Source organism: Pseudomassariella vexata (assembly GCF_002105095.1).
Source record: "Pseudomassariella vexata strain CBS 129021 chromosome Unknown BCR38scaffold_19, whole genome shotgun sequence".
Classification (NCBI taxonomy): domain Eukaryota; kingdom Fungi; phylum Ascomycota; class Sordariomycetes; order Amphisphaeriales; family Pseudomassariaceae; genus Pseudomassariella; species Pseudomassariella vexata.
The window spans coordinates 85638-110130 of NW_024467974.1; the positions used below are offsets into that span (position 1 = coordinate 85638).

The following is a 24493-nucleotide window of genomic DNA, read 5'->3' on the forward strand; positions in this document are numbered from 1 at the left end:
GTCCGAGGTCGTGCGGGAGGGCTCCATACCAGGCAAGGGGCTGGGCAGAAGGGCCAAAGTCATGGAATGCAAAGCATGTTGACCAGATAAAGATGGACCTCAACTTCCATGTGTTGCCGGGGCAGCTGGAGGTTGCGGTGAGTAACAGGCCACAATTTTCTCTTCCTTGACTCAAAATTGAAATAGACCATGGGGTAACGGGTTTATTTCAGAGTGTTGCAAGGGGCTTGAGGCATATCACATCGCGATGGCTCTCATCTTCGGGTTTTCACGATCACGTATAAAGGGGTTCTCGACAAGGTCGGGGGCTGTACATTTTGGCACCTTGAATGCTGAATCTTGGTGCGGGTAATCTTACACCGTTTGCTTCGTCTATGGTCGCATTTTCTATCCGTCCTTCCATTTGTCGCCTGCCTCGGCGGCGGAATTATGCATAGAAGTTCACCGTCTAGACATATGATCAGTCTCTGTTCTTGTTGGGGAAGTGACAGAATGGTCTGGAAGGTAAAGACTAGACTTACATCCTTCTTCTTCGCCTGGACCTCCGCAATAGCATCCACGTAGTGCTCGTGGCTGATCTTGTTCTTACCCATGCGCAGGGCGATCATACCAGCTTCGACGCACACAGCCTTCAACATGGCACCGCCAAATTCGTCCGTACTGCGGGCCAACTCGCCCCAGTTGACATTAGGGTCAACTTTCATCTTGCGGGAGTGAATCTTCAAGATCTGAGCACGCGCTTCCTCGTTAGGCAAGGGAAACTCGATCTTGCGATCCAGACGACCAGAGCGCAACAGAGCAGGGTCAAGTACGTCCACACGATTCGTTGCGGCAAGCACCTTGATTCGGTCGTCTGAAGCGAAACCATCGAGCTGATTCAGCAGCTCCAACATGGTTCGCTGCACTTCTCTGTCACCACTCTTTTCACTGTCAAAACGCTTCGTGCCTACTGCGTCCAATTCGTCGATGAAGATAATCGCTGGGGCCTTCTCCTTTGCCAGCGCGAAACAGTCCCGCACCAACTTTGCACCATCGCCAATGAACATCTGCACCAGCTGGGGTCCGGCAAGCTTGAGGAAGGTGGCATCGGTTTGCGCGGCGCAGGCTCGGGCTAGCAGGGTCTTTCCGGTTCCTGGAGGTCCGTACATCAGTGCACCTACAGAAGATCCGTGTCAGCATATAATAATGTAGTAACAATGAGGCAAATCATACCCTTCGGTGCCTTGATGCCAATCTTCTTGAACCGCTCCGCCTCTTTCATAGGCCATACAATGGCCTCCACCAGCTCCTCTATTTGCTTGTCCAACCCACCGACATCGCTGTACTTTTCCGTCGGCTTCTCGTCCACCTCCATTGCCTTGACACGGCTGTCATATTCGGCGGGTAATGTGTCAAGAATGAGGTAGGAGTCCTTGTTCACACCGATGAGATCGCCCGGTTTCAAGTTCTCCGGGTCGACCAAGCCAATGAGCGGCAGGAAGATGGTTTGTCTCGTGGACGTCTTGATGACAGCTGACTTGCCGACTCTTGTCGCATCCAGGTCAATGTTGGCGCCTTCTTCGGAAGACTCGGCGGTCGGATCAAGATCAAGAAGCTCGACGACGTTTCCAACGAGGTACGGAAGTTGCCTGGGGAAAGCGCAGATTAGCAATAGCACGAACGAGGCTCGGTGCATGGGACGTGCCTGTTATTGGCGATCTTCTCCATGTTCTCTTTGATTTTCTCGCCCATAGTCGCCTTCTCGTGCGATAAACGCTGGTATTCGCTCTTCATGATTCGTGCGTCGTTCTCCAGTAGCCGTTTCCGCGTCTGCAGATCTTGGGTGCTCAGGCTCAGGAGTTCATCGTCCAAAATGTCCTCTTCAGGCTCGGCGTCATTCATCTCGGCATCGCCATCTGCACTCGGCTTCTTGTTGCCATCCTCCTCGCCATCTTCCTTGCGGTCGTCCTTCTTGTCATCGGGATCCCGCTGAGCTACGTGATCCATATCTTGTGAGCTCGACATGGTGTTATATGGAGAGGAAGGTGATTGAATGTGCCAAGTGGGACGATGATGGATTAAGGATGCCTGTCGCCTGAATGAGTAAATGGTAAATGTGGTTGGTGGTCCAAGTCGGGCGATGTTGTAGTGTGTTTGACGGCGAATCGAATTGTGCTGGATGAAGTGAGCTCCAAACCGCAAGGCCAGAAGCTGCAAGGCAGGCGTGCCGTCGCGTAATCAGCCTGATGCACAGACCGGGGCACTAGTACTGGAGCTATCGGTGGTGCTGAGCGTCTTTCCGGGAGAGTCGCTAGGGCTTAAATGCAATTTGGTCAAAACTCCAATCCTGGAAGAAGACGATCGGGTCGTTGCTGCTTTCTTTTGGAGCTTGGACATCCTAGCCGTCATCACTTCTATTGAAATGGACTTAGCTTTTGGAGCTTTATACAACCAATATTTGAGAAAGCAAACCCCGCAATTGATCGTTTAGTTACATAGGTAATTGCGATTGTAAACCGTCACGCTGGCAAGCCTACTCTGGTCCAAACGACCGGCTCCTTTGACGGATGTCACTCGAGAGGCCCGTCCGTCTTCTTCACCTAGTGATATCATGACCGATATCCCAACCCAGCCAGGGCTGACGCCGCAATTCTGCTTTTCTACAGTAGCCCTAAGAGGTGCGATGATGCTTCCCAGCCTGTCATGTTTGCGCGTCACGGTCTGACAAGCCTACCAGACTTTCTACGGTTGTCACGGGCTGCTGTTGACGATTCCATCACCCAGAATCTCAATGCTCTCGTAACTCCGGCTAAGACAGGCTTCGATCCGCACTCAACTTCCACTCGAGTGCCCCGCGATCCACAGCGGTCGATTGACCCCAGAGTTTGCCAGGGTTTCAAAGATCAAGTGCTGTTTCCCTCGTGGCAGTCTAGATCCGACATATTGGCATACTGCGCATATGTCGCTACAAGTCCAGACCCAAATGATCCAGAGACAACACTGAGGGAAGCAGAGTCGTTGCGGTATCGGGAACGCGTGGTCAACGAGCGGCTAGATCCCTATTCAGCCCGTTACTTCCCTCGGGAGCCCCGGACACAGCAGCTGGCCACGTTACTCAGGCAGGAGAGAGGCGTCGAGACCATCGTGAGGTCACAGACGTGGGGAGTTATTAGGGAACGATGCGGTGATGCAACAGAGGATTCGGATCAAGCACTTAGTCAGTGGAGGGATCGGCAGCGGAAACCGTCTCCTTAACTCATTTCATGTTCCAGTCGAGAGTCGGACTGGAGCGGCAGCGAAACGAAGTGTATACCTTGTACGAGTACTATCTAGCTATGAACTTGCCACTGTACCAATAGATGAGCACAAATTCAATGTATCAGATATTGCAGATTGTATTAGTTGCGACCATCAAGTCCTCATCACCGATGTCCATACGTAATTGCGGTGTGTTATTCCACTCGTTCTTCTCGCTAGTAGAGATTAAAGACTTTTGAAAATCGCATCCAAGGTGTCATACCTCATCCAATTCATCAATAACAGTGCTTTTTGTATGCTGGGAAGCTTGAAGAAAGATAGATGGCCGTGATTGCCTGAGAATGATACAGCCGGAAAATTGTCGGCGACCACTTTTAAAGATCTCCAGTTTCGGGATATCCCACCTGCCGGCAGGCTCAACTCTCTGAACAACTCCACGATTTGAAAGCTCAGTGAGCGACCATCCGAGCAGCTTGCGACTTCTGGATTCACCTCTCCATCCTGTGTGACTTGTCCCCGACGCCGAAGCCCTCTAACTCGGCATACAGTCTGCAGCCTTTGCAAAGTCAGCTTGCCAACACCTCCTACCTGCCGCATTAAACGAACCCGCGCCCACCACATCCAGAACGTAGAGCTTCGCCCCAACATCCTCTAGTCACACTATACATACCGACGCATTCGGCCAGAGCCATCGGCGAGTCACATCTCGTGCAGTTATTCCTCTCCGGCCCTTGCGCCGAAACCAACCCAATAGCATGCCTCAACCTCTCAGCGCGAAGGAGAACTCTCTCTTTCGCCAGGTCATTCGCAACTATGAAGACAAGCAGTACAAGCGTGGACTCAAGGCGGCCGAGCAGATCCTTAAGAAGAACCCCAAACATGGCGACACAATGGCCATGAAGGCTCTGATCATCAACCAGCAAGGGAAGACGGACGAAGCTTTTGCCTTGGGCAAGGAAGCCCTGATGGCCGACATGAAGTCGCATATATGTTGGCACGTTTATGGGCTGCTCTACCGCCACCAGAAGAACTTTGAGGAGGCCATCAAGGCGTACAAATCAGCTTTGAAGCTGGAGCCGGACTCTCTACAGATACAGAGAGATCTGGCCTTCCTGCAAGTTCAGATGCGCGACTACCAGGGATACGTCCAGAGTCGCACAGCTATGCTCCAGGCCAGATCCCAGGTTCGACAAAACTGGACTGCGCTTGCAGTATCCCATCACCTAGCAGGAGACCTGGCGCAGGCTGAAAAGGTTCTGACAACGTACGAGGAGTCGCTCAAGACTCCACCGTCTAAAACCGACTACGAGAACTCAGAGGCTGTCATGTACAAGAACTCCATCATTGCTGAGCAAGGAGACTACCAAAGGGCCCTAGATCACTTAGAATCGGCTGCTAAGCATAACCTGGATCGCCTGGCTTACCTTGAGTGTCGCGCAGAGTACCTTGCCAAGCTTGGAAAGAAGGAAGATGCTGCGAAAGCATACCGAACGCTGCTGGACCGAAACCCGGAACATCCGGACTACTACAACAAATATGTGGAGGTGCTGGACATTGCTGCAGATGACCAAGCTGCGAAGAAAGCTGTTTATGACGAATATGCTGAGAAGAACCCGCGCTGTGATGCTGCAAGACGATTGCCTTTAGACTTCTTGACTGGTACGTAAGCCTCGCCACTCTCAGCAATGCAATGGGCTGATCGTAATCATAGGCGACAACTTCCGAGAAGCAGCTAAGTCGTATTTATCCCTAATGTTGAACAAGGGTGTGCCATCAACATTTGCAAACCTGAAGCATCTGTACACAGACTCGTTCAAGAAGGACACTCTCGGCGCAGTTGCGCATGAGTACTTAGACGCGAAAAGCACCAGCAAGGATGAGAAAGAAGCCGTCGATGGCGAGACTCCCAAGGGTGAGGGTGCGGCACTTTACTATCTTGCACAACATTACAACTACCACCTATCTCGGGACCTTACCAAAGCAATGGAGTTTGTCAACAAAGGACTAGAACTGGTACCAAACAACCTGGAGTTCCACATGACAAAGGCTAGGATATGGAAGCATTATGGCAACACACAAAAGGCATCAGAGACCATGGACAAGGCGCGCAACCTCGATCTCAAGGATCGATACATCAATACGAAGGCAGCAAAATACCAGCTGCGCAACGACGAGACAACGAAGGCACTGGAGACACTGGGCTTGTTCACCAGGAACGACTCACCTGGTGGCCCGCTCGCTGATCTATTGGACATGCAATGTGTATGGTTCATGACCGAAGATGGCGAAGCCCAAGCACGGAAAGGCAATGTGGGCCTGGCTTTGAAGCGCTTTCACACTGTCTATAACATATTCGACGTGTGGCAGGAGGATCAGTTTGACTTCCACAGCTTCTCCCTCCGAAAGGGTCAGATCCGCGCCTATGTCGACATGGTTCGATGGGAGGATCACGTGCGCGAGCACCCGTTCTACAGCCGAGCTGCTCTTGACGCGGTTAACTTGTACATCAGTATGCATAACAACAAACATCTGTCCAATGGGGTAAATGGCTCTGCCGATGTCAATGGTGAGGATGCCGTGGAGCGTAAGAAGGCTGCGAAGAAGGCACGAAAAGACGCCCAAAAGGCAGAACGAGAGGCAGCAGAGCGAGCAGCCAAGCAAGACCCTAACAAAGGCAAGAAGGTGGAGGATGAGACCAAGAAGAAGGACGATGATCCCAATGGCGCTAAGCTCAGTGCAACAACTGACCCGTTGGGTGAAGCGACGAAGTTCTTGCTGCACTTGCTGCAGCACAGCCCTCAGCTTATTGATGTCCAGATCGCTGGGTTCGAGGTGTACTTGCTGCGAGGTAAGTTATCCATTCGCGTAATGCATCGCTCTAGCTGTATGCTGACTATTTATAGAAAAATACATCCTAGCCCTCCGTTGTCTCAACGCTGCCCTCGCTTTAGATCCGGAACATCCTCGCGTGCACGAGCAAGCCGTTGGCTTCCGCCATGCGCTCAACTCCAAACTAGACTCCCTGCCTCCTAAGGTCCAGGAAGTTTTGAAGGCTGAATTCACCGTCATTCCCCCTTCGACGGACCTCAAGAAGTACAACACCGACTTCGAGGCCAAGCACAAGGATTCCTCGCTCCACGTCATCGCAGCTGTCAACACACGGAAGCTGCTTGGCGATGACCAAGCCACTTGTGAGAAGGATTTTCTCAAGCTGTTGGATATCAAGGGTGTGCAGTTTGAGGATGCCAAATTAGCCTTGGACGTTCTGAAGAACTGGAGGAGCAAAGAGGCCCAGGAATTCAAGGCCAAGTGCCTTAGCATGTGGCCCGAGGTCACCGCCTTCGCGTAGGTTGCCTTGGCTGATGGATTATTCGAGCCCTTGGGCCAAGTCGGTGAATTTGTTTTGATCTCCAGCCGGTGGACTTTCGATGAGGCTGAGGATGGACCAATCCTTGCACGGGAAGAACATTGATCACGCCTCAATACGTTTGTAGTGAGGTGGCCAAAGGCGGTTAAGAGAAAAAGCATCTCAAGCAAGAAACAAAATTCGGAGAGTAGACTAACGATTGCATACGTATAGGCATGAAGTAACATTATTGACTGCATGACAGTATGTGTTTAACTGAAGCTGGATGTGCACATGCATGTTCGACAAGTCATCGAACCAAATAAAGAAAATAGCATCGATTTATCGCTCAAGTGCGAGTACCGGTTACGTAGACACTCCTGGCCCCCCTTATCGTGGATTAACTGTAACAACCCTTATGTTCAAGTTTACCGGCGACTTGCCGCAGTAAAGTTTGTGTACAGCTGATACCGAACAAGAGCACCACTAAGTCTTCTGTACCTCTCCCCCACTACCACCTGAAAATTCTTATCATGTCTCGTGGGCCACTTCCAGCTCAAGAATCCATCAGTGAAGTTTCCAACTTCTAGAATGTCAAGCAAGGTGTTTCTGTTGCGTCATCATTCCACCAGCACGCGGCTAAGGACGCGGTATATCTCGTCGTCCAGTTGATCGGTGTGCTACGAAATGAACCTGGGCGGGCCCCTTTTCTTCCATACAATGCATGTATAGACAGACACGGGAGGTATTATAGCTTACTTCAGATCGTCTTTTTCACAGACCTCTGTTGCTTGGAAGCGGGCTTTTCTTGTTGTGTCGAAGTGTGTATGCAAGGATGCTATTGTGTCCCAGCGACACACCGAAGGTTCATACTGCATTTTTTCACATTTCCTTCATGGGCCTCGCATCGCAGCCTGAATTTCGTATTTGGTATCAAATGGCGGAGGGGCCGATTTTCTCCCTAGTCAACTATCATGCTTGACCTCGTGATTGGAAATACCGGAGATGGATAGATTCCCCAAGCCGCCCCGAGTATTTTCAAGCCTTGTCGTTTCTCTCACCTCTTATATGTCCTTGTCCCAAACACATTATAGGGTCTTGTGCACGAAATTTAAGGTGACCGAGGAAAGTGAATGCATCAAGTGGACTGGGTGGTCAGACTGGTATTTGCAAATGCTTCCAGCAGACTTTAGAGGTAACAAACACGAAAGACATGGTGTACACTGACGACTGCTCAGAGGCTAGTATTTCAACAAGCGACCTGCAATTAAAAATCTATGGATTAGAAGCCTACTTGCAAAAGTTAGATGTGCTATATTCAACATTGAGGACTTCGTTGCTGAAGGACTGCAGAAGGGCTTTCCTTACTCGTCGAACTCTGCGAGTTCCATGGAAATAACTTTGCCCAGATCTCTGAGGCAAGTTAAACGCTACCGTTGACACTCAGCCAGTTGCTAACTCTCAAGATAACTTTGGGGACGACACCCCGCCTGCGCCATCGAGTGCAAGTACCATGAGCCCACTTGGAGACGCCGCCGTTGATCATTGCAGTGATCAAGACTCAATATGTCCGTCACCTTAGCCGTGGAAGTCGTCACATGTTTAGAGACGCTAGAAGAACTCGAAGTCTATGATTGCAATCCTATTTTCGTGGCGGGAGTTTGGTGAGAGTTCGTTGGGGGAGTACTTTCCGCTACTACTAATATAGTAATCCTCGAATAAGCTATAGACCACCATCATCACGCTGTGAATCGTATGATACTACGTTAATGAAACAATTCGCAGGTGCCTTTTCGGTTGATGTAATGAAGTTAAGTGCCATCTGACATGGCGCAGTCCAAGTTTAAAGATGCTCATTAACGGGTCGAGTCGCCTCTGTTGCCTTCTCACAAATGAAATACGACACGACCTTAGCGTTCTAGCGTATGGTGATCGCTCAGGCTAAGATCACTACATTGACGAAGACGTAGAAGCGCATTAAACCAAACGTGAAGACACGGCAGGACAATGCACCACTTCGTTGGCATCATCCGCACAAGCACGTCGGGCAGTTGTATACCATGCGAGGCGTAATATACAAATTAGAAACCTATGTAGTGAATCATCTTCTGCAATCACTGCCAAGTTATATACATGTTCATTTCTTATTCTCATGTAGAAACGAGCTCTGTAGGATATTATGTGAAAGCCGTGTTTTATTGGTCACTTATGAGGTCAGTGGTATATTATGGTTTCTATTTCGTCTTCTTTTGCACAATCCTTGAAATTAGTCTCGAAAACGTTTTTTCCAATTATACCCCTATTTATTGGATATTACCGTCTTCGGACGATATGCGATTTCAGCGATCTTGATTGGATTTACCATATTGGCTGTTCAATGTAGAAAATCTGGTGTCTTTGTATTTGGCTCGGATTGCATGGTTAGAAAAGCCTGATCAGTACGTCATGGTTTGGCGTTTTGTGAGGTTAACACTGAAAAGAGGGGAGGGGGAGAGACCAAGCCAAATATGAGAATCATGAATTAATCGATAATTAGGTCAAAATACTAAAAGCAGTTCGAACGGACTATGACCCTAGAGTAATATTGTGTTATTTTGTTCTTCCATTTCCCTTCTCCCTAATCGACATCAGAGTTGATAGAGGTCCCAAGCAGCCTTGACAACGGACAAACCAGACATATGAGTCTCCACCGAATGTTCCTTGCTATCCCCCGCTGGACTTCTCCTCCCCCTGCTGGGTTCATTAGACCAATGATGGCTCCCATTAACCTCCCTGTAGTTTCTAGAATACACAGCACCCTCAGGCAAAGGAGCAGCGGCCTTACTTGCCTCCGATCTCATTACAATCCAGGCTTTCTCATTCCACCAGCCACCCATAATACCAGCAGAGTCTTTAGTGCTGAGGGCAGTCTGTGCGTTGTGTTCAACCCACGGCTGATACCCCTTACACAGAGCAGTGTGAGAAGCGGCCAAATTCTTGGGCGCTACATACGTCACGCCAGGAACAGCCGCGTTATCTGTGGGCAACGGCTCGCAGAACTGTTTCAAATGGTGGAAGTAGATCCCCTTAAATGTCCTCGGGTCCCTGTCGCACCCATCCCTCGAATCGCATACATCCTCCATGACGCCGTGGCGACCCAGACCGCGCCATGTCCAGTCGATCAGATTCGCGGAGCCGAGCCATCCTGTAGCTTTGATCGTGGAACCGATCAAGGCGTAGCCGTCGTTGAGGTAGCGGTCATCGCCTGTGGCCTCCCAGAGCTGGCGCATGGCAGACAAGATCACGCCTTGGTTGTAGCTCCAAACCATAGTGTCGCGTTTATCACAGGTGCTTTGGTTGGGTGAGATGTGGAATCCGTCAATAATCAAGCCTTCTTCGTTGAAGAATCCCTGGCTCATGAACCAGCCATACGCTATCTTTGCTTTTTGAAGGAGTTCTGGGTCATGGCTGAAAAGAGGGGGTATCAACGGTGGCCTCGTGCCGATACCACTGGTGTCAGAATCACCTGGGTGGTATAGATATATACCGACTGAAGTGGCGATGTAGAGCTCATTGGTGATGGCGTTCTTGTAGGTCTCGAATTTCGGACTCCAAGTGATGCCACCTCCACAAAGCGAGGTTTCGTACTTATCCATGATTCGGTCATAGAAAACATGCGCTCGATGAGCATATTTCTCGATGTCGTCCTGGCCGAGGTTGATCCCTGAGTGCTGTTTGTAGTCCTCCAGAGCTCGGAGGGCCTCTAGCCATCCCAGCACCACCCATTGTACGTCATCATACCCTTCGGTATACAGAGAAACTGCCGGCTCTATGCCAAAATATTGTTGCACTTGATCATAGTATTCAACCACATGTTGCTTGCCAGAATCGGAGAAGGTGCCATTCGTTGCTAATGAAGCACTTATTGTCCGAATGGAGGACGACAGCATCGTCCCAAAGAAAGCTGCTATCCATGCGTTTGTTTCCACCCACTCGATCGGGAAGAATCCACTCTGCCACGTCTCGAGTGATGTAGTGAAATTCGAGAACAACCGTGAGTCTGCTGGCACGTTTCGGTCTATTACGTGCGGGGCGCATGTCGCCGCCTTCAATAAGGCCAATAGCCATACAATGTATAAGACCAAGGAATTCATGGTGACGTCTAAGAGATTGTAACATTTGAAGACAGGGGGTTAGAATCTTAGATTACAGCTGCTGTTCAGGTATATTTGGAGAAAATTGGTTCTGATTCAGTGCATTCAATTCTAGCGTCTAAGTCGGTTTGCAAGGGCTTTTTCCGAAAGCAGACCTTTCACCAAAATATAATGCTTTGGAGCCATGGTGGGAGCTAATTCTGCCTTCACTTATCAGATACGGCTTTACTGCTTGCTTGTGGTGCTGACTCGAGGTAGTGAAATGCAGAGGTGGGTATAGGTCAACTTCTCCAGCAGGTACCATCTTATATATCACGCCTTGACAGTTGCGAAGGAAGTTTTAACTATTGATTTGACACCTTTTCTGTCCATTAATTGTATAGAAATACTATCCAATCAAATCTAAGCGGCCAGATCATCTTTTACCAAATCTTTTCGTCCCAGAGTCAGGCTAGCGCTGCCCGCATCTCGCCCGCGTCATATCTCGCAGCACACGGATTCCTCGATGCGTCTAGAATGAAAAGGCACGGCAAAATTCGGTTTCGCCACTCGAGTTTCTCCGAAGCAAATTTTACAAGAACATTCCCCGCAGGTTGTCACTTCCCACTTCCAAACGAGTGGGCAAACATACCTCCCAGAAGCGGCCCTTGAGTGTAGAGTAATCGTGCTTCATGGCGGAGAAAAGGTTGCTTTACTAGGTTTAACGTGGTTTAACACCGAGTTGCGCATATCACCGAGTCGCGCACTTTTTCAACTTTTCCAACCTTTTGACTTCAACACTTATTTCCTCAACAACAACACCATGTCAGTTCAAACCCAAGAAGCCAAAATCAACCTTGCCGAGCCAACGTCGAGCAGCAAAGCTATACGGTGTACCCGAGTCGTCACTCCGTGACAGAATCCACGGTCGTACCCCACGTACTTGACCTATATTTAAGAGGGTTTCCTCCCCGGCTAGAGGGTGTGGAAGATATGGCCAATTCCATTCTTGCGACGCGGGGTACCCGACGCGTCGGCAAGCTCTGGGCTCATCGCTTTGTAAAGCGAACCCCAGAGTTACAGACGCGTTTTTCTCGCTCGTATGACTTCCAGAGGGCCCTCTGCGAGGATCCAAAGATTATTGAGGACTGGTTCCGGCTTGTATCGAATATGAGGGCCAAATACGGGATCCAGGAGTGCGATATGTGGAACTTCGACGAGACGGGCTTTATGATGGGCGTTATTCAACGCTCGATGGTCGTTACCTCGTCTGAACGTAATGGTAGAGGCAAGAAGGTCCAGCCAGGTAACCGGGAATGGGCCAAGGCGATTACCTGTGCCAATTCGGAGGGTCGCGGCATCCCGCCATTTCTGGTAATTCAAGGGAACTATCACCTTGCTAATTGGTATACTGAGGGGACCTACCAGCCGATGGGGTAGTCAAACCGACCGAAAACGGGTGGACGAACAACGAGACTGGTCTAGACTGGATCAAACATTTCAACAAGCACACTATCTCGACCAAAAGAGGCGTGTATCGGCTGTTAGTATTGGACGGGCATGAGAGTCATACATCGGCCGATTTCGAGTCTTATTGCAAGTCTAACGGCATTATTACTATCAGTCTGCCCCCGCACTCGTCTCATCTAACCCAGCCACTTGATGTCAGGTGCTTTGGGGTCTTGAAACGTATATACGGTCGAGAGATTGATATATTTATCAAGTCCCATATTAACCACATTACTAAGGTCGAGTTCTTTATCGCTTTTAAGGAGGCTTATTTAAAGACAATAACCGACAAAAACATCAAGGCAGGGTTTCGAGGGGCCGGCCTAGTCCCCCACGACCCTGAAGCCGTTATCTCGAAGCTGGATGTTAGGATTCGGTCGCCTACACCCGTTAGCCCCTCTCTTCTAGATGCTGACCCTTGGGTTTCGCAAACGCCAAATAACCCGACAGAGGCTCTCTCGCAGTCCGATTTTGTCAATCGCTGAATCGCCAGACATCAGGGAAGCTCTCCGACCCTAATTTTTGATGCTGTTGGCCACCTTGCGAAGGGTATAACTCGATTAGCCCATGAGAATACCCTCTTGAAGGCTGAGTGCTCCACCCTTCGCAAGGCAAATGAGGCACTAAGCAAGCATTGGAGGGCAAAAAAATCGCGTGTCCTGCAAGGAGGTGCACTTACTGTCGATGATGCCCTGTACATTTTGGCCCGGAAGGACGCGGAGGCCCAGGTAAAGGAGGACAAGCGCTCGAGGGGGGGTAAAGAAAAGGCTGGTCCGTCGACTGTACGACGATGCAGTAAGTGTAAGAAGACCGGACATAATGTAAAGACTTGTCAGGTCGAACTATAATTGTCAGATGTATATAGCTCTGAATAAATTTCAATAAACTTCAGTCTGTTGTGGCTTTTTAATTGAACTTGAAATTATAGTGTGGTAAAAAGTGCGCGACTCGGTGATATGCGCGACTCGGTGTCAAACCACGTTAGCCATACTTATTATCGAAAGATATAAATCCAATCCTCTGTAGATACAGTACCTTCACGCCGTTCGTTCTTTTCCCATGCCTCTTTCTGGAAGCATCGGCGGCGTTTTGAACGGTACCCCAACGGATGCATGCAGTAGTTAAGATCATTCATGTTATATACTAGAGTTCTTCAGATAAAAGAGTGTCTGGGTATCTGCCTCGGTTTCGAAATGATACTGTTCTGCGTATGATACTTCAAGCCCAGGGGAATGCTATCAAGTGCGCTACACAGCGGCTTTCTCATCCCAAATTCTATCGCAGTCACTGTAATAATTCAAATTTCCGGATCATCTTATCTTTAACCTTAGTTTTAATCATGGTCTTTCCAAAGCCTCAAACCCCTGGAGGCCATGAATATTAAGTCATCAAAAATGCTTTCATTGATCAACTTCCTACTCGGTTCACCGATGACACTACGGGCACCGCAGCCGTGTTATTCCCTATAAGCTCATCATCTCTCTCGAAACTCTTCTCCTCCACACTCTTTACGGTCACATGCGGCTTTATGAGTGTCCTTCTCACATCGTCGCCATTGGGTATATCATTGTCCTCCGCCCTGGCCAGCGCGTCATTCCAAGTTGTTTCGATCCCGCTTCGAATATGTCTCCTCGCCACCCTATTCCGCGCAATATCCCTGTCGACGTCAACGAACCATGTCTCATCCACCATCCCAGCAATCTTCCGCCACGGATCCTCGTCGTACAAGAGCCAATTTCCCTCCAATATGACCAGCGTCACACTCGAAGGAATAGTAATGTCATCCGCCACGGGATCCTTCAGTGCATGATCAAAACTCGGTGCTCGCACAACCGGCGCCTCCTCCCGTGGAATCATCTTTCCCGCATCAAGGGCTTTAAATAAGGCGACCACCCCGGCGGAATCGAACGTCCAAGCCGCGCCTCGCCTGGCATAGGCTTCTGCTGCATTGGGAAAGCTGTCCAGAGTCGCACGAGAGTAATGGAATCCGTCCATAGGCACCACGGCAGCGGCCGGCGTGACTCGGCCGGCGTTGAGGCGGTGGACGACCTCTGCTGCTATGGTAGACTTGCCGGAGCCCGGCGGACCGGCGAGGGCAATCACTGCTCGCCATGGGACATTTTGTGATTCAGAAGAGTTGTTGCGCTCGGTATTTTGTTGCAGGTTGCGGGCGCGATCTGTCAAGGATGTGTAGATGGGCTCCATTGTAGGCAATGTGCGATATTCTTTTGCATATTATTGGTACCAGCTTAGTAACATGAGTATATACAAGCTTCACATATTGAATTTCAAAGTATCACCCAACGCTCCGGTAGTGCCGTCTGCCGAGGCCGTACTAGGTATTAAATCCGCGACTCCGGATGACTGTCTGCCGGACTTGAAAAGAATGACATGACGTCGTGTTGGGCATCGGGGTCACTGTCACCCTCGGCCCACTGTGCGCCGGTGGCTTTCTAGTGGATCTTAAGGTGCTGAACAGCAGCGGCTGTCTCCACATGATACCGCCAAACCATTGTGTGCCAACCAACTGCAATGCTTCCGAGTCGTATTTTCAAGCCACATCTTACTCGTCAGAAGGGTGGCCTTGGACGCAGAATGAGGTGTCACCAGGATGTGAAGTGGATATAATATATCGTAGCAGGTCGTGCATCGGGATACTCTCACCCAACTATAGCAAATCATAATTCTGTATACTCCTTGCATCATCCGGTGCCGGCATCCAGCAAAATACTATAATCAGTTTCGCGGTGCGTATGGCCTGCTTTGAAATACACAATACTTCAATCCAATCCTAACCTCATCCGTCTCTCCTCTATTACCCCTCATCCCAGACCTTACCGCAATCATGAGCGCCACGGAGCGCGCCGAACTCACATCCCGGGTCATCCCCACGATGACCCTGAGCAAAGCCAGTTCACCCCTTACAGCGCCCCACCCCGCCAACACCTCCTGCTCCCCCGCCGCTCGGGCCCAAGCCCGCTTCCAAATCTCGGGCAACGCCATCGTGACGGGCGGCGCGGGTGACATTGGCTTCGTCGTCTGCCGCGCCCTCCTCGAGCACGGGCTAGATGGTCTCATGATCTTCGACCTCGACCCCTTGGCGGCAAAGACCAAGATAGATACCCTTCAAGCCGAGTTCCCGGTAGCCAAAATATATTTCGCCAAGGTGAACGTCACGGACGCAGAAGAGGTCAAGACATCCGTCGAGGCCGCCGCCGAGAAACTGGGGAGTGTGGACATTCTGCTTACTTTCGCCGGCGTGGCTAGCTGCGCCCATGCTGCTCAAGTCTCTGTGGCGGAGTGGCGGCGTGTGCTGGATATCAACACGACGGGGTCGTTCTTGTGTGCGCAGGCGGCGCGGAATGCCATGGCTGCTGGCGGAAAAGGGGGCAGTATCGTCTTCTGTGCGTCTATCTCCGGGCATGCGGTGAAGTGAGTAACTCCCCGAGACCATATTTTCTTTATATCTCGTATCTCAGGGGTTGATGAATTTGCCAAACGTTGTCTTACCTCATAGGATATTACTTCGTCCCCCTATGATCAGATACAAGTAGCATTACTGACGCCAAGAGTTGAGCAGCTTCCCCCAGCCGCAGGCAGCGTATAATGCTTCCAAGGCGGCTGTCATCGCTATGACCAAGTCGCTTGCTGCTGAATGGGCGCGGGATGGCGTGAGGGTGAACAGTATCAGCCCCGGGTATATGGATACCATCCTGAACGAGGGAGATGGACTGGATGTGGCGAGGAAAATTTGGAATGAGAGACATCCGATGGGACGGATGGGCGTGCCCGAGGAGGTTGTCGGCGCGGTGGTTTTGCTTGCGTCGAGGGCGGGGAGGTATATGACTGGGGCGGATCTGTTGGTTGATGGGGGGCAGACTTTGTTTTAGACAGGAAAACCGAGTATCTGGCGTTCGTGTCGTGAATACTTCTTCCGAGCTATATGCTGGAAGTGTGAAGATAAGTTCATGAAAAGAAGCGATTTACATCGTTTACGCGAATGATGTACATTTACCCACGAGTTACAGCATCCCAGCGTTCAGGGGCCATTTAGTTCGTATGCGTCCCTCGAAAATGCTCATAAGTCTTATAGAACTTTGTATGTGAAAATCAAACCTTCTACTCAAAGTATCAAAGACGGCCTAATGATTGAGCACCGAGTTGAGATAAGAGTCCAAATAGCAAACAAAGACCAGGTAGCCAGTGACAAAAGCAGCCCACCACTGTGCCAGAATCATACTTTGAGCTTCCGAACAGTTGCTTTTGGTGCAGTAACTGATACTGTGTCATATGTCGGCATTTCATCTCCATCGTCATCGTCAAAACCAATGCTACATTCAGTTTCCCACCCGTCCTCTTCTTTTCTCTGTCCTACCCCTTCTTTCACCTCATTTTCGATCTTGTCGGACCGCATCAGTCTTTGGCCTCCAATGACTGTTTTTTCTGATCTTCCCGCTTCTGGCTACAACAGCCAGTTGACAGGATGCTGGACCCTGTGCCTCAGATTCTCTGATGGATCAGCCTCTGTTATACTCAAACATGATCAGCATTCTCAAAATATGGAACCAAGAAGCACATTTTTCCATACGTAAGACCCTTATGGCCACCTTCAGTCTTTTTGATGTCAGAGGACAGAGACTCGTTTAATTCAAGGCTTTATTATAGCTTGCAATAAGTCCGGTACAAGTAGGGGTTTACACTTTTTAAGCTCGTGCAACAATTACAAAATACCCCTTCAATCTCGAGTAACACAGTTCCCGGATCATCATTAAAACAAAATTGGGTATATGTATTTAATGCCGTTTTTCCCCATCATGATTAGCTACTACAGCTTGGAATATGCATCCACTATTTCACGATGGTATTTGAAATTGGAATCTCAGGAGAATAAGTGGCCTGGCAGGCCCAGCTTGAGCCTCGCAAATGTTGCACAGATAACGAGTACAGTTTTCTCAAGCAAACCATAACCAGCGATGACCGCAAGTTGTAGCATCAAGGTGCTGTCCGATCCATCTGATCAAGAACCCGGCAACTGCTGAACATAGTGTAAGCCAGCTTCTGCCACAGCTGGGGTAATAGTATACTAACGCTCTATCTTGCCAGGTTTTCGGTCCGATTTGGTTCTTTCCTGCGGTTAGCAGTGGCAAGTCATGCACCTTGCCTTCACACAACTAAGAGCAAATAAGGCGGTGGAGTAGGAGATGGCTCCGGAAGCGGCGATAACCACATCCACAATGACGATAGTGAGGGTCAATTCCCACCTCTGTTACTCAAGTACCTGCGTCATAAACAGCAGCCGAGGCCAAATCTTTCCTCCAGACAATTGATCTCGTGTACTTCCAAACCCCGGATAAATCTCCCCAACTTCTTTCCCTCCGCATCTCACATTATACAACCTTAAATAAATTCACAACTCCGCCATCACCGTCACCATGGCCGAACTCCAGAACAGCAAGAAGACCTATACCCTGGCCTCGGGCGACAAGATCCCCGCCATTGGCCTGGGAACTTGGCAATCGCCCAAAGACCAAACCATCAATGCAGTAAAGTCGGCGCTGCAATCAGGGTACCGATACATCGACACAGCATTCGCATACGGCAACGAGGAGCAAGTAGGCGAGGGCATCCGCGCCTCGGGGGTGCCGCGTGAGCAGATCTGGATCACGACCAAGCTGGACAACCCGTGGCACAAGCGCGTCGCCGAGGGCATCGACACCTCGCTCAAGAATCTGGGCGTCGAGTACGTCGACCTGTACCTGATGCACTGGCCCTGCAGTACCGACCCGGACGACCTCCAGAAGCACCTGCCCGACTGGGACTTCATCAAGACGTGGGCCGAGTTGCAGAAGCTGGTTGGCACTGGCAAGGTGCGGAACATTGGTGTTAGCAACTTTGGCATCAAGAACTTGGAGAAGTTGCTTAACGACCCTTCGTGCAAGGTATGTTTGCGTTTTGGGGTGTGAGGAAAGAGAGCAGTACGTACTGACTCATGGAAACAGCACACGCCTGCTGTCAACCAGATTGAGTTGCATCCCAAGAACTCTTCACCCAAGCTGGTTCAGTACTGCAAGGAGAAGGGTATCCACGTCACTGGATATTCATGCCTCGGCAGCACCAAGCTGGAAATCTACAAGGAGCCCGAGGTCACCTCCGTCGCCGACCAAGTTTCTAAGAGGATTGGCAAAGAAGTCACACCGCAGCAGGTCATGCTGCAGTGGGGTATTCAGAACGGCTGGGATGTCATTCCCAAAAGTGTAACCCCAGAGCGTATTGCGGCAAACTTCGCGTTGGACGGCTGGTCCCTAGAGAAGGACGAGTTGGAGAAGGTGACCAGCCTTGGGGCGACTGAGTCGAAGGGGAAGATGTGCGGCGATGATTGGTTGCCTATCAAGGTCTTCTTCGGTGATGATTATTAAGCCACCAGAGAATATATTTACGACGTGATGCCCCCAACAAGCCAGCGCTCGGAGTATATGTGTTAGACATAGAATACAAAATAATTCACGTGATCCAAAACCTCAATAAAACACAACGCACAGAAAAACGATTGGTGGCAACATTGTTTCCTACGGCCCCTGAGACGGCAGAGCACGTAATCCTCTTTTGCGGGCTGTTGGAAGAACCGAGGGAACGATTACGGGCCGCTATCGCACCGCGGCCACTATACTCTCGCAGAGACCTCGCAACGGCAACAGGAGAACCAGTAGTTAGTGGGACTATTGTAAGGTGGCTGCTAGGGACGGGTCGGACAGCTTCAAGGCCCAGATAGCATCGATCTTCTCAGGGGGGACTTTGTTGGTAGGTTGAGAACCAACGTAGTATGGTAGTGAACGCAACGCAGTTGCCAATAGGGCGAACCGACGACGCAGCGTATGTATTTAGTCCAGCCATTAGGGCACGGTTTGACATATGGGAGTACTAGTAGAGGTACCGGGGGCTTCGAGCCTACGGCATATTTAATAATAATAATAATAATGTTTCCTACGGACCTATCCCCCCTCCTCCTCCCACAACGGTGAATGTATCCATATGTCTGCAGAATTCCAGTGACATACAGTACCCCGACAAACATGCCCTCGGCCGTGACTAGAAAGCTATGCACCGGCCATACTGCCACTCAGCAGTTGACTGTGTCGTATTTTCTTGTCTCCATCTAATAATGAATGCTACCTAACACATACGCAAATGGTCTAGACGCATATTTACAAAGTTATATAGTAATTGTGGGATTGAGTGCCACGGTTATGCCCTAGGCCGAAAGTGGTGTAGCGGCAATTGCACTAGTGGGGTCAACCCCTTCCTCGTAGATAAAATAGCTACAGACACAACCTACAGAATAGTAGAGTGATACAACAATCGAGACAGGATCGCCACAGAGTCATCGATAGAGGATCGAATCCCTTAGTAATCCATGCGGGGTATGCTGGGTATTTTGTGCAACAACATTCGTCTATGTGATGAAGCTGCGAATAGTTTGTGATTGCCCAAATTGATTAAACCTTGCTATTAGAGCATAGCAAGTCTGAGGCTTTGTATGATACTTATGATTTGTTATCCTGGACCGAATATATGGCTAATAATACTTGATTGCCGTGGGAGGAGTTACAGTTCCATGAGGTGTGCCATCCTATATACGCAGGTGAGATTTGAGTTAAACATGCCATGCGTTCCATCCACTGACTGACAGCAATTTGAGCAGCAGCAACACGCAACAGCTTGACTGCCATACGCCAAATCTTGGCATGAGGAGCTGAAGTCAGCGCCCAAAATGGTGGCTGCGGCTGCAATGGCCTATTTTGGCACCGTGTATCAAGCAACAATCACCTTGGCCCAAATGCCACCATATCCTTCAGCCGCATAGTGGCCTCCATGCCCAGGGTAGATTCGGGTAGGCTTCACCGCTGCCCATGACGAACCCAACCCCATTAAATTTCGTAGGGAACCCTATGTAAAACTCTCAAGGAACCTTTATATCTCGTTAGACAAATCTCCGCCAAAATGTCCTAGAGAGGCACCGAAGGACTTGGCCGTCCTCGCAGTCCAATTGGGGGCATTGCAGCCAAACCAGCCAGCCCCTGCTCCATATGTTCATAGGTTCGAGCCGGTCTCATAACTTCGCCTTGCTGGCCTCCTCTTCTAACACCAATCTGACGCCTTCCCTCAAGCTTTCAGCGAGGATCACACCCTCCTCATCGTCCAACTCGCTCCGCACACCCCGGCCAAACATGGTGAAGCTCTCACTAAACCGACCACTAGCCCTTATCTCCGGTCGAGGTATTAGATGGTAATGTACATGGTTGACCACCTGCGCTGCCGCCGCTCCGTTATTCTGCACCACATTCCAATCTTGCACGCCCGTCGTTTTCACCAAAGCTTTAGAAAGAATCCGGAGATATTGACCGAGCTCGGCTGCTTCCGAGGCAGATACATCGCTGAGTTTCTGCGCGTGTCTACGAGGGCAGAGTAGAAGATGGCCCGGGGAGAGGGGCATGATGTCGAGGAAGGCGAGGAGGGTGGGTGTTGACAGGACTATGAAGCTTGCTGGGGAGACTTTGTCTGGGTCCACGTCGTCGTCGGAGGGATTTGGTGGTGAATTTGGATCGAAGTAGGGATACGCAGAGGCTATGACACAAAATGGGCAAGGCTCGGAATCTGGGAGGGCATTTAGGTCGAAGTTGGAGGTTTCGGCGGCCATTTTTTGTTACTCTACGTAGACTTGTAGATGTACCGGATCTTTTTGTAGGCAACTTAGAGGATCTGAAACGGAAAGAAAGATGAGGGTTGGGAGGCTCAAAGCTGCCGATGTGATCCCATGCCGCAGTCCTCAACTTATGAAGACATTGATTCAATCGCAGAATTCCAATGGATGTTCATACACAGTTGGAACAGGTGAGGCCCGCCCTTAGATAAATTGTTGGATTGCGTTCTGCCAACGATGATCATCGGCAATTCCAGGTCCCGTTGGACGGGGCCGCTACATGAATGGCCGAGGCAAGCACAACGGCTGAGCCTAAGCTCTTAGGGTACTATGTGGATTCTGCCACCTAGCTGACTCACCGCCTTTTTTTCCGAACCGAATTGATCCCGCTTGACGATCGCAACCGGCCCGTCCATAGGCAACCTCAACGCCAGTCCAACTCCATCTGTGACGCCAACCCTCATCATCTCGCCATCGCACCGCACAAAAGAACCGTCGCACCTCCACCATGTCTCGCGAAGGCTACCAAATCCCAACGGCGCAGTCGAGCGCGCCCGGCGCGTCGAGCACCCAGGTCAGCCGCGCCGACGATAACATGGGCACCACCATGACGTACATGTGCGGCGACTGCGGCTTCAAGTTTCCTCTCAAGCGACAGGACAACATCCGATGCATAGAATGTGGATGCCGTGTGCTTTACAAGGAGCGGACGAAGCGGTATGTGTATTCGCCTTGGAGGCTGAGACATTGTCTGGGAGAAAGAAGCTAATTTTGGGGGCACAGAATGGTTCAGTTTGAGGCACGTTAATGTAAAAGCACGAGTAATAGTGGCTGAGACGATAGTTGCATGGGATAATACGATAGTCTACTGGAATTTTACCTCCAGAAAACGACTGCCGCTTTTGACGCTATGGCTTTTTGCAGCCAATGCCGCAGGATTAGAGACCCTAAAACTTGGCAAAGCAGGAGACACGATGAAACGAGACTCTGGTGCTCAAACATGGCAAGGAAATAAAGAGGGAATTCAGAGATTCTCTGCTCTACATATGGGTTCTAGCGGTTGCTTGCAGTAGTCATGCACATGGTGTCAGGAGTTCCTAGGACATATTCATGCTTCCCGAAATCAGAACCTAATGGTATCATAAACGCCAACCATGTCTACCTCATCCATATGTATCTGCAGATCCAAACTTACTGCAGAATTCATCTACCCAAACAGGTCCCTTATTGCCTTTGCGTATGGAGATACTTGGCAAAGCTCGCCTCTTCCATCATTGATTCATCCTCTCCCTGCGCAGCAGCCTCGTATCGTGCCTGCAGGCCTTCGCGATCCGTCTCATCGTCGACGAAGTTATCATCGTCATCACTGATCACATCGTCCGAGTCCTCCTCATCAGACGCGTCGCCAGTGCCGCTGGCCTTTGCCTTCCCAGTGTCCATGCTCATGCCCTTCATCATCTTGTCCAGCTCCTTCTCCCGCGCCTTGCGTTTGAGATCTTCCCGCTCATCTCGCCGCCGCTCCAGCTCGGGCAGATAATCGCTTTTGAACTCTTCAGTCTTCTTTTGGACCGCCGCAAAGAATTCATCAATGCCCTGTCCGGTCATGGCGCTCACGCCAACAACACTCAGATGTGCGTAGAACTCCTCTAGCATCAGGCTCATGCTGTTCAGCAAACTCGACATGTATCCGGACCCTCCGCCCTCGCCTTCCACGCCCCCAAACGCATTGCCTTCCTCGTCCGCACGTAGTGCTTCCTGGAACGCATCGTAGTCCGTCATCCATTCCTTGGCAAACGAGGGATTCTTGACATCCGCCTTGTTGAACACGAGGATCATTGGGAGCTTCGTCTTATACAGGATCGAGCAAGCATATAGCATGTTGGACATGAAAGTGCTGGTAGAACCGGTACGTGGCGTGTCGATGATGTATGCTATGACGGTCGGGAAGGACGAGGCAAGGGACTCGAGAAGGATTTGACCGGAGGCTGACCAGACGAAGACTTCAATTTGACCAGCTGGTGCATATTAGTCACACTACTCTGCATCCATGTGAGAGAAGAACAAACTCACGAGTGTCAACCAAAATATTCTTTATCGTCTTTTTACCATCCTCAGGACTCGCACGCTTCTCCAATAGTCCCACTATCTGGTCAATTTTTGTCGCAAACAAGTTCAGACTTGTTAAGATTCCACCATTCGGTCCCAGGTTGTACTGCTTCATCACCTCCTTGTAGTTTACCGAGTCGCGGATGTCAATGTTCGATTCAAATGGCACATTTAAAACAGCTGGGTCTAGATTGATGACATATGGAGGCTCCTTTTGCGCATGGAGATGCGCGTTGATGCGTTGCATAAAGGTGGTCTTGCCTGAGCCTGCCATTCCAACGCAGACAATGGCTGTTGGCTTGTTGCCGGCCGGCGTGGAGGTTGAGGCCGAAGCCATGGTGTCGAATTTGGGCAGAGTTCTGGGACGGTCGATGAATATGGTCGAATACCTTAGCAGGATTGTTGCACGTAAGGTAGGTGGGAGTCGACGTCACAAGGCGCGAATGGAGCTGAAATTGCGGGATGCAATGGAAGTCGCAAGTCGCGGATCGCGGGGCTGCTCACTCTGAAGAAAAATGGCAACAAGGGGGCCCTGTCTGAATGACGAGCGCGGGGTAGTGGGGTCAGCAGACTGTACGTATCTACCTCAAGTGTAAGCGTTTAAGCGTGAGGTTCATACCACTTGCACCATCAACGATCAACTTGCCCAAACTCTGAACGGAGCCTTGATCTCCAACACAAGCTCTATGATGATTCATGCCCTGTAACGTACCCTGTAACGTACTTCCAGTTGATTTTCCCAAGTGTGATTTCCCCAAGTGCTGCACCTATCATGCTGTGGGACTACTTCAATGTGCAGTCAAGGTGTACCATAGGGTAAGATCGAGCTTTCAGAGTAGTGAAGTACATCTATACATCAATGGTTTGTAGGTAGCGGTAAACTAGACAATATCAAACATATTTCGTTGATATCAATTTGATTGACTGAACTCGGAACTTCTACCTGTTATTACGCGATTATGTAAAGTATACTACATATCCCTTTTCTGGAAACTGAACACCAATGTATGTAGATATTGCAACACGGATGCTGCACCCATCCAGGGCAATAGAGTCAATCACCAGCTTGAATTTCTCAAAGTAGGTCTCTTCGTCAATCCTGAATCTGCTTCTCATTCTGTCCGAGCAGCAGGTAGACAATTTGATTGCTGGGCTTTGCATCCAAAGCGACAGCATGGCCCTCTAAAGCCGTCTTGATCTTTAGGAAGAGATAAATATTCGGGATGCTTTGTTCCAACCTGGGAACAAAGCATCGCAGGCATAGGAGACAGAAGAGGCCTTTTTATTGTACGCCTAACTGAGAGATAGATTTCTTACACTTGTTGCAGGGTTGAAGTCGGCATTTGTGACTGCAGGTCAGATTTTTTCAAAACAATTCTCAACTAATATGCAAAAATTACATGACCTGTTCACGGGGTACCGTGGGCGTCAAGGGTGGAATGTTATTAATCGACAATTAGGACTAATATATGCTAAATTGTCCTG

General features: G+C 50.0%; 10 protein-coding genes across 10 annotated transcripts; 5 read left to right on the forward strand and 5 right to left on the reverse strand.

Annotated features, from left to right (window-relative positions):
* Positions 1 to 427: 427 nt before the first annotated feature.
* BCR38DRAFT_461180 (26S proteasome subunit P45 family protein) lies at positions 428 to 1986 on the reverse strand (the record flags this gene model as incomplete). Its single annotated transcript, XM_040862496.1, has 4 exons — positions 428 to 448; positions 522 to 1156; positions 1213 to 1628; positions 1685 to 1986. The coding sequence occupies 4 exons, from the start codon at positions 1984 to 1986 to the stop codon at positions 428 to 430; spliced, it is 1374 nt and encodes a 457-aa protein (XP_040710688.1).
* A 380-nt stretch (positions 1987 to 2366) lies between these two features.
* Positions 2367 to 3417, forward strand: BCR38DRAFT_449137 (caffeine-induced death protein 2). Its single transcript, XM_040861264.1, has 2 exons — positions 2367 to 2657; positions 2717 to 3417. The coding sequence occupies exons 1-2, from the start codon at positions 2591 to 2593 to the stop codon at positions 3232 to 3234; spliced, it is 585 nt and encodes a 194-aa protein (XP_040710689.1). The 5' UTR covers positions 2367 to 2590; the 3' UTR covers positions 3235 to 3417.
* A 191-nt stretch (positions 3418 to 3608) lies between these two features.
* Positions 3609 to 6949, forward strand: BCR38DRAFT_401163 (NMDA receptor-regulated protein 1-domain-containing protein). Its single transcript, XM_040857755.1, has 3 exons — positions 3609 to 4896; positions 4949 to 6085; positions 6141 to 6949. Exons 1-3 carry the CDS (start codon positions 3993 to 3995, stop codon positions 6584 to 6586), a joined length of 2487 nt encoding a protein of 828 aa, XP_040710690.1. The 5' UTR covers positions 3609 to 3992; the 3' UTR covers positions 6587 to 6949.
* Positions 6950 to 9222: 2273 nt separating this feature from the next.
* On the reverse strand, positions 9223 to 10626 carry BCR38DRAFT_301695 (glycosyl hydrolase family 76-domain-containing protein; the record flags this gene model as incomplete). The annotated part of the gene is made up of 1 exon (XM_040854565.1): positions 9223 to 10626. A coding segment is annotated over one exon (1404 nt), but the record flags the coding sequence as incomplete, so codon positions are not given.
* Positions 10627 to 13508: 2882 nt separating this feature from the next.
* On the reverse strand, positions 13509 to 14502 carry BCR38DRAFT_449150 (P-loop containing nucleoside triphosphate hydrolase protein). Its single transcript, XM_040861265.1, has one exon. The coding sequence runs from the start codon at positions 14407 to 14409 to the stop codon at positions 13612 to 13614; it is 798 nt and encodes a 265-aa protein (XP_040710692.1). The 5' UTR covers positions 14410 to 14502; the 3' UTR covers positions 13509 to 13611.
* A 219-nt stretch (positions 14503 to 14721) lies between these two features.
* On the forward strand, positions 14722 to 16126 carry BCR38DRAFT_449152 (uncharacterized protein). The gene is made up of 2 exons (XM_040861266.1): positions 14722 to 15636; positions 15785 to 16126. The coding sequence occupies exons 1-2, from the start codon at positions 15050 to 15052 to the stop codon at positions 16092 to 16094; spliced, it is 897 nt and encodes a 298-aa protein (XP_040710693.1). The 5' UTR covers positions 14722 to 15049; the 3' UTR covers positions 16095 to 16126.
* A 1349-nt stretch (positions 16127 to 17475) lies between these two features.
* Positions 17476 to 18733, forward strand: BCR38DRAFT_449154 (putative glycerol dehydrogenase Gcy1). Its single transcript, XM_040861267.1, has 2 exons — positions 17476 to 18143; positions 18204 to 18733. The coding sequence occupies exons 1-2, from the start codon at positions 17637 to 17639 to the stop codon at positions 18618 to 18620; spliced, it is 924 nt and encodes a 307-aa protein (XP_040710694.1). The 5' UTR covers positions 17476 to 17636; the 3' UTR covers positions 18621 to 18733.
* A 1578-nt stretch (positions 18734 to 20311) lies between these two features.
* On the reverse strand, positions 20312 to 20899 carry BCR38DRAFT_354241 (HIT-like domain-containing protein; the record flags this gene model as incomplete). Its single annotated transcript, XM_040856864.1, has 1 exon — positions 20312 to 20899. One exon carries the CDS (start codon positions 20897 to 20899, stop codon positions 20312 to 20314), a length of 588 nt encoding a protein of 195 aa, XP_040710695.1.
* Positions 20900 to 21410: 511 nt separating this feature from the next.
* BCR38DRAFT_489954 (uncharacterized protein) lies at positions 21411 to 21710 on the forward strand (the record flags this gene model as incomplete). The annotated part of the gene is made up of 2 exons (XM_040864463.1): positions 21411 to 21619; positions 21686 to 21710. 2 exons carry the CDS (start codon positions 21411 to 21413, stop codon positions 21708 to 21710), a joined length of 234 nt encoding a protein of 77 aa, XP_040710696.1.
* Positions 21711 to 22126: 416 nt separating this feature from the next.
* Positions 22127 to 23345, reverse strand: BCR38DRAFT_461187 (uncharacterized protein; the record flags this gene model as incomplete). Its single annotated transcript, XM_040862497.1, has 2 exons — positions 22127 to 22917; positions 22973 to 23345. The coding sequence occupies 2 exons, from the start codon at positions 23343 to 23345 to the stop codon at positions 22127 to 22129; spliced, it is 1164 nt and encodes a 387-aa protein (XP_040710697.1).
* Between the last annotated feature and the right edge of the window lie 1148 nt (positions 23346 to 24493).

Coding starts and splice junctions, on each gene's coding strand:
- BCR38DRAFT_449150 (XM_040861265.1), bottom strand. CDS start 14,409: ATGGAGCCCATCTACACATCCTTGACAGATCGCGCCCGCAACCTGCAA.
- BCR38DRAFT_401163 (XM_040857755.1), top strand. CDS start 3,993: ATGCCTCAACCTCTCAGCGCGAAGGAGAACTCTCTCTTTCGCCAGGTC. Junction 4,897..4,948: donor GCCTTTAGACTTCTTGACTG/GTACGTAAGCCT, acceptor TCGTAATCATAG/GCGACAACTTCCGAGAAGCA. Junction 6,086..6,140: donor CGAGGTGTACTTGCTGCGAG/GTAAGTTATCCA, acceptor GACTATTTATAG/AAAAATACATCCTAGCCCTC.
- BCR38DRAFT_449154 (XM_040861267.1), top strand. CDS start 17,637: ATGGCCGAACTCCAGAACAGCAAGAAGACCTATACCCTGGCCTCGGGC. Junction 18,144..18,203: donor TTAACGACCCTTCGTGCAAG/GTATGTTTGCGT, acceptor TCATGGAAACAG/CACACGCCTGCTGTCAACCA.
- BCR38DRAFT_449152 (XM_040861266.1), top strand. CDS start 15,050: ATGAGCGCCACGGAGCGCGCCGAACTCACATCCCGGGTCATCCCCACG. Junction 15,637..15,784: donor ATCTCCGGGCATGCGGTGAA/GTGAGTAACTCC, acceptor AGAGTTGAGCAG/CTTCCCCCAGCCGCAGGCAG.
- BCR38DRAFT_449137 (XM_040861264.1), top strand. CDS start 2,591: ATGACCGATATCCCAACCCAGCCAGGGCTGACGCCGCAATTCTGCTTT. Junction 2,658..2,716: donor TTCTACAGTAGCCCTAAGAG/GTGCGATGATGC, acceptor CAAGCCTACCAG/ACTTTCTACGGTTGTCACGG.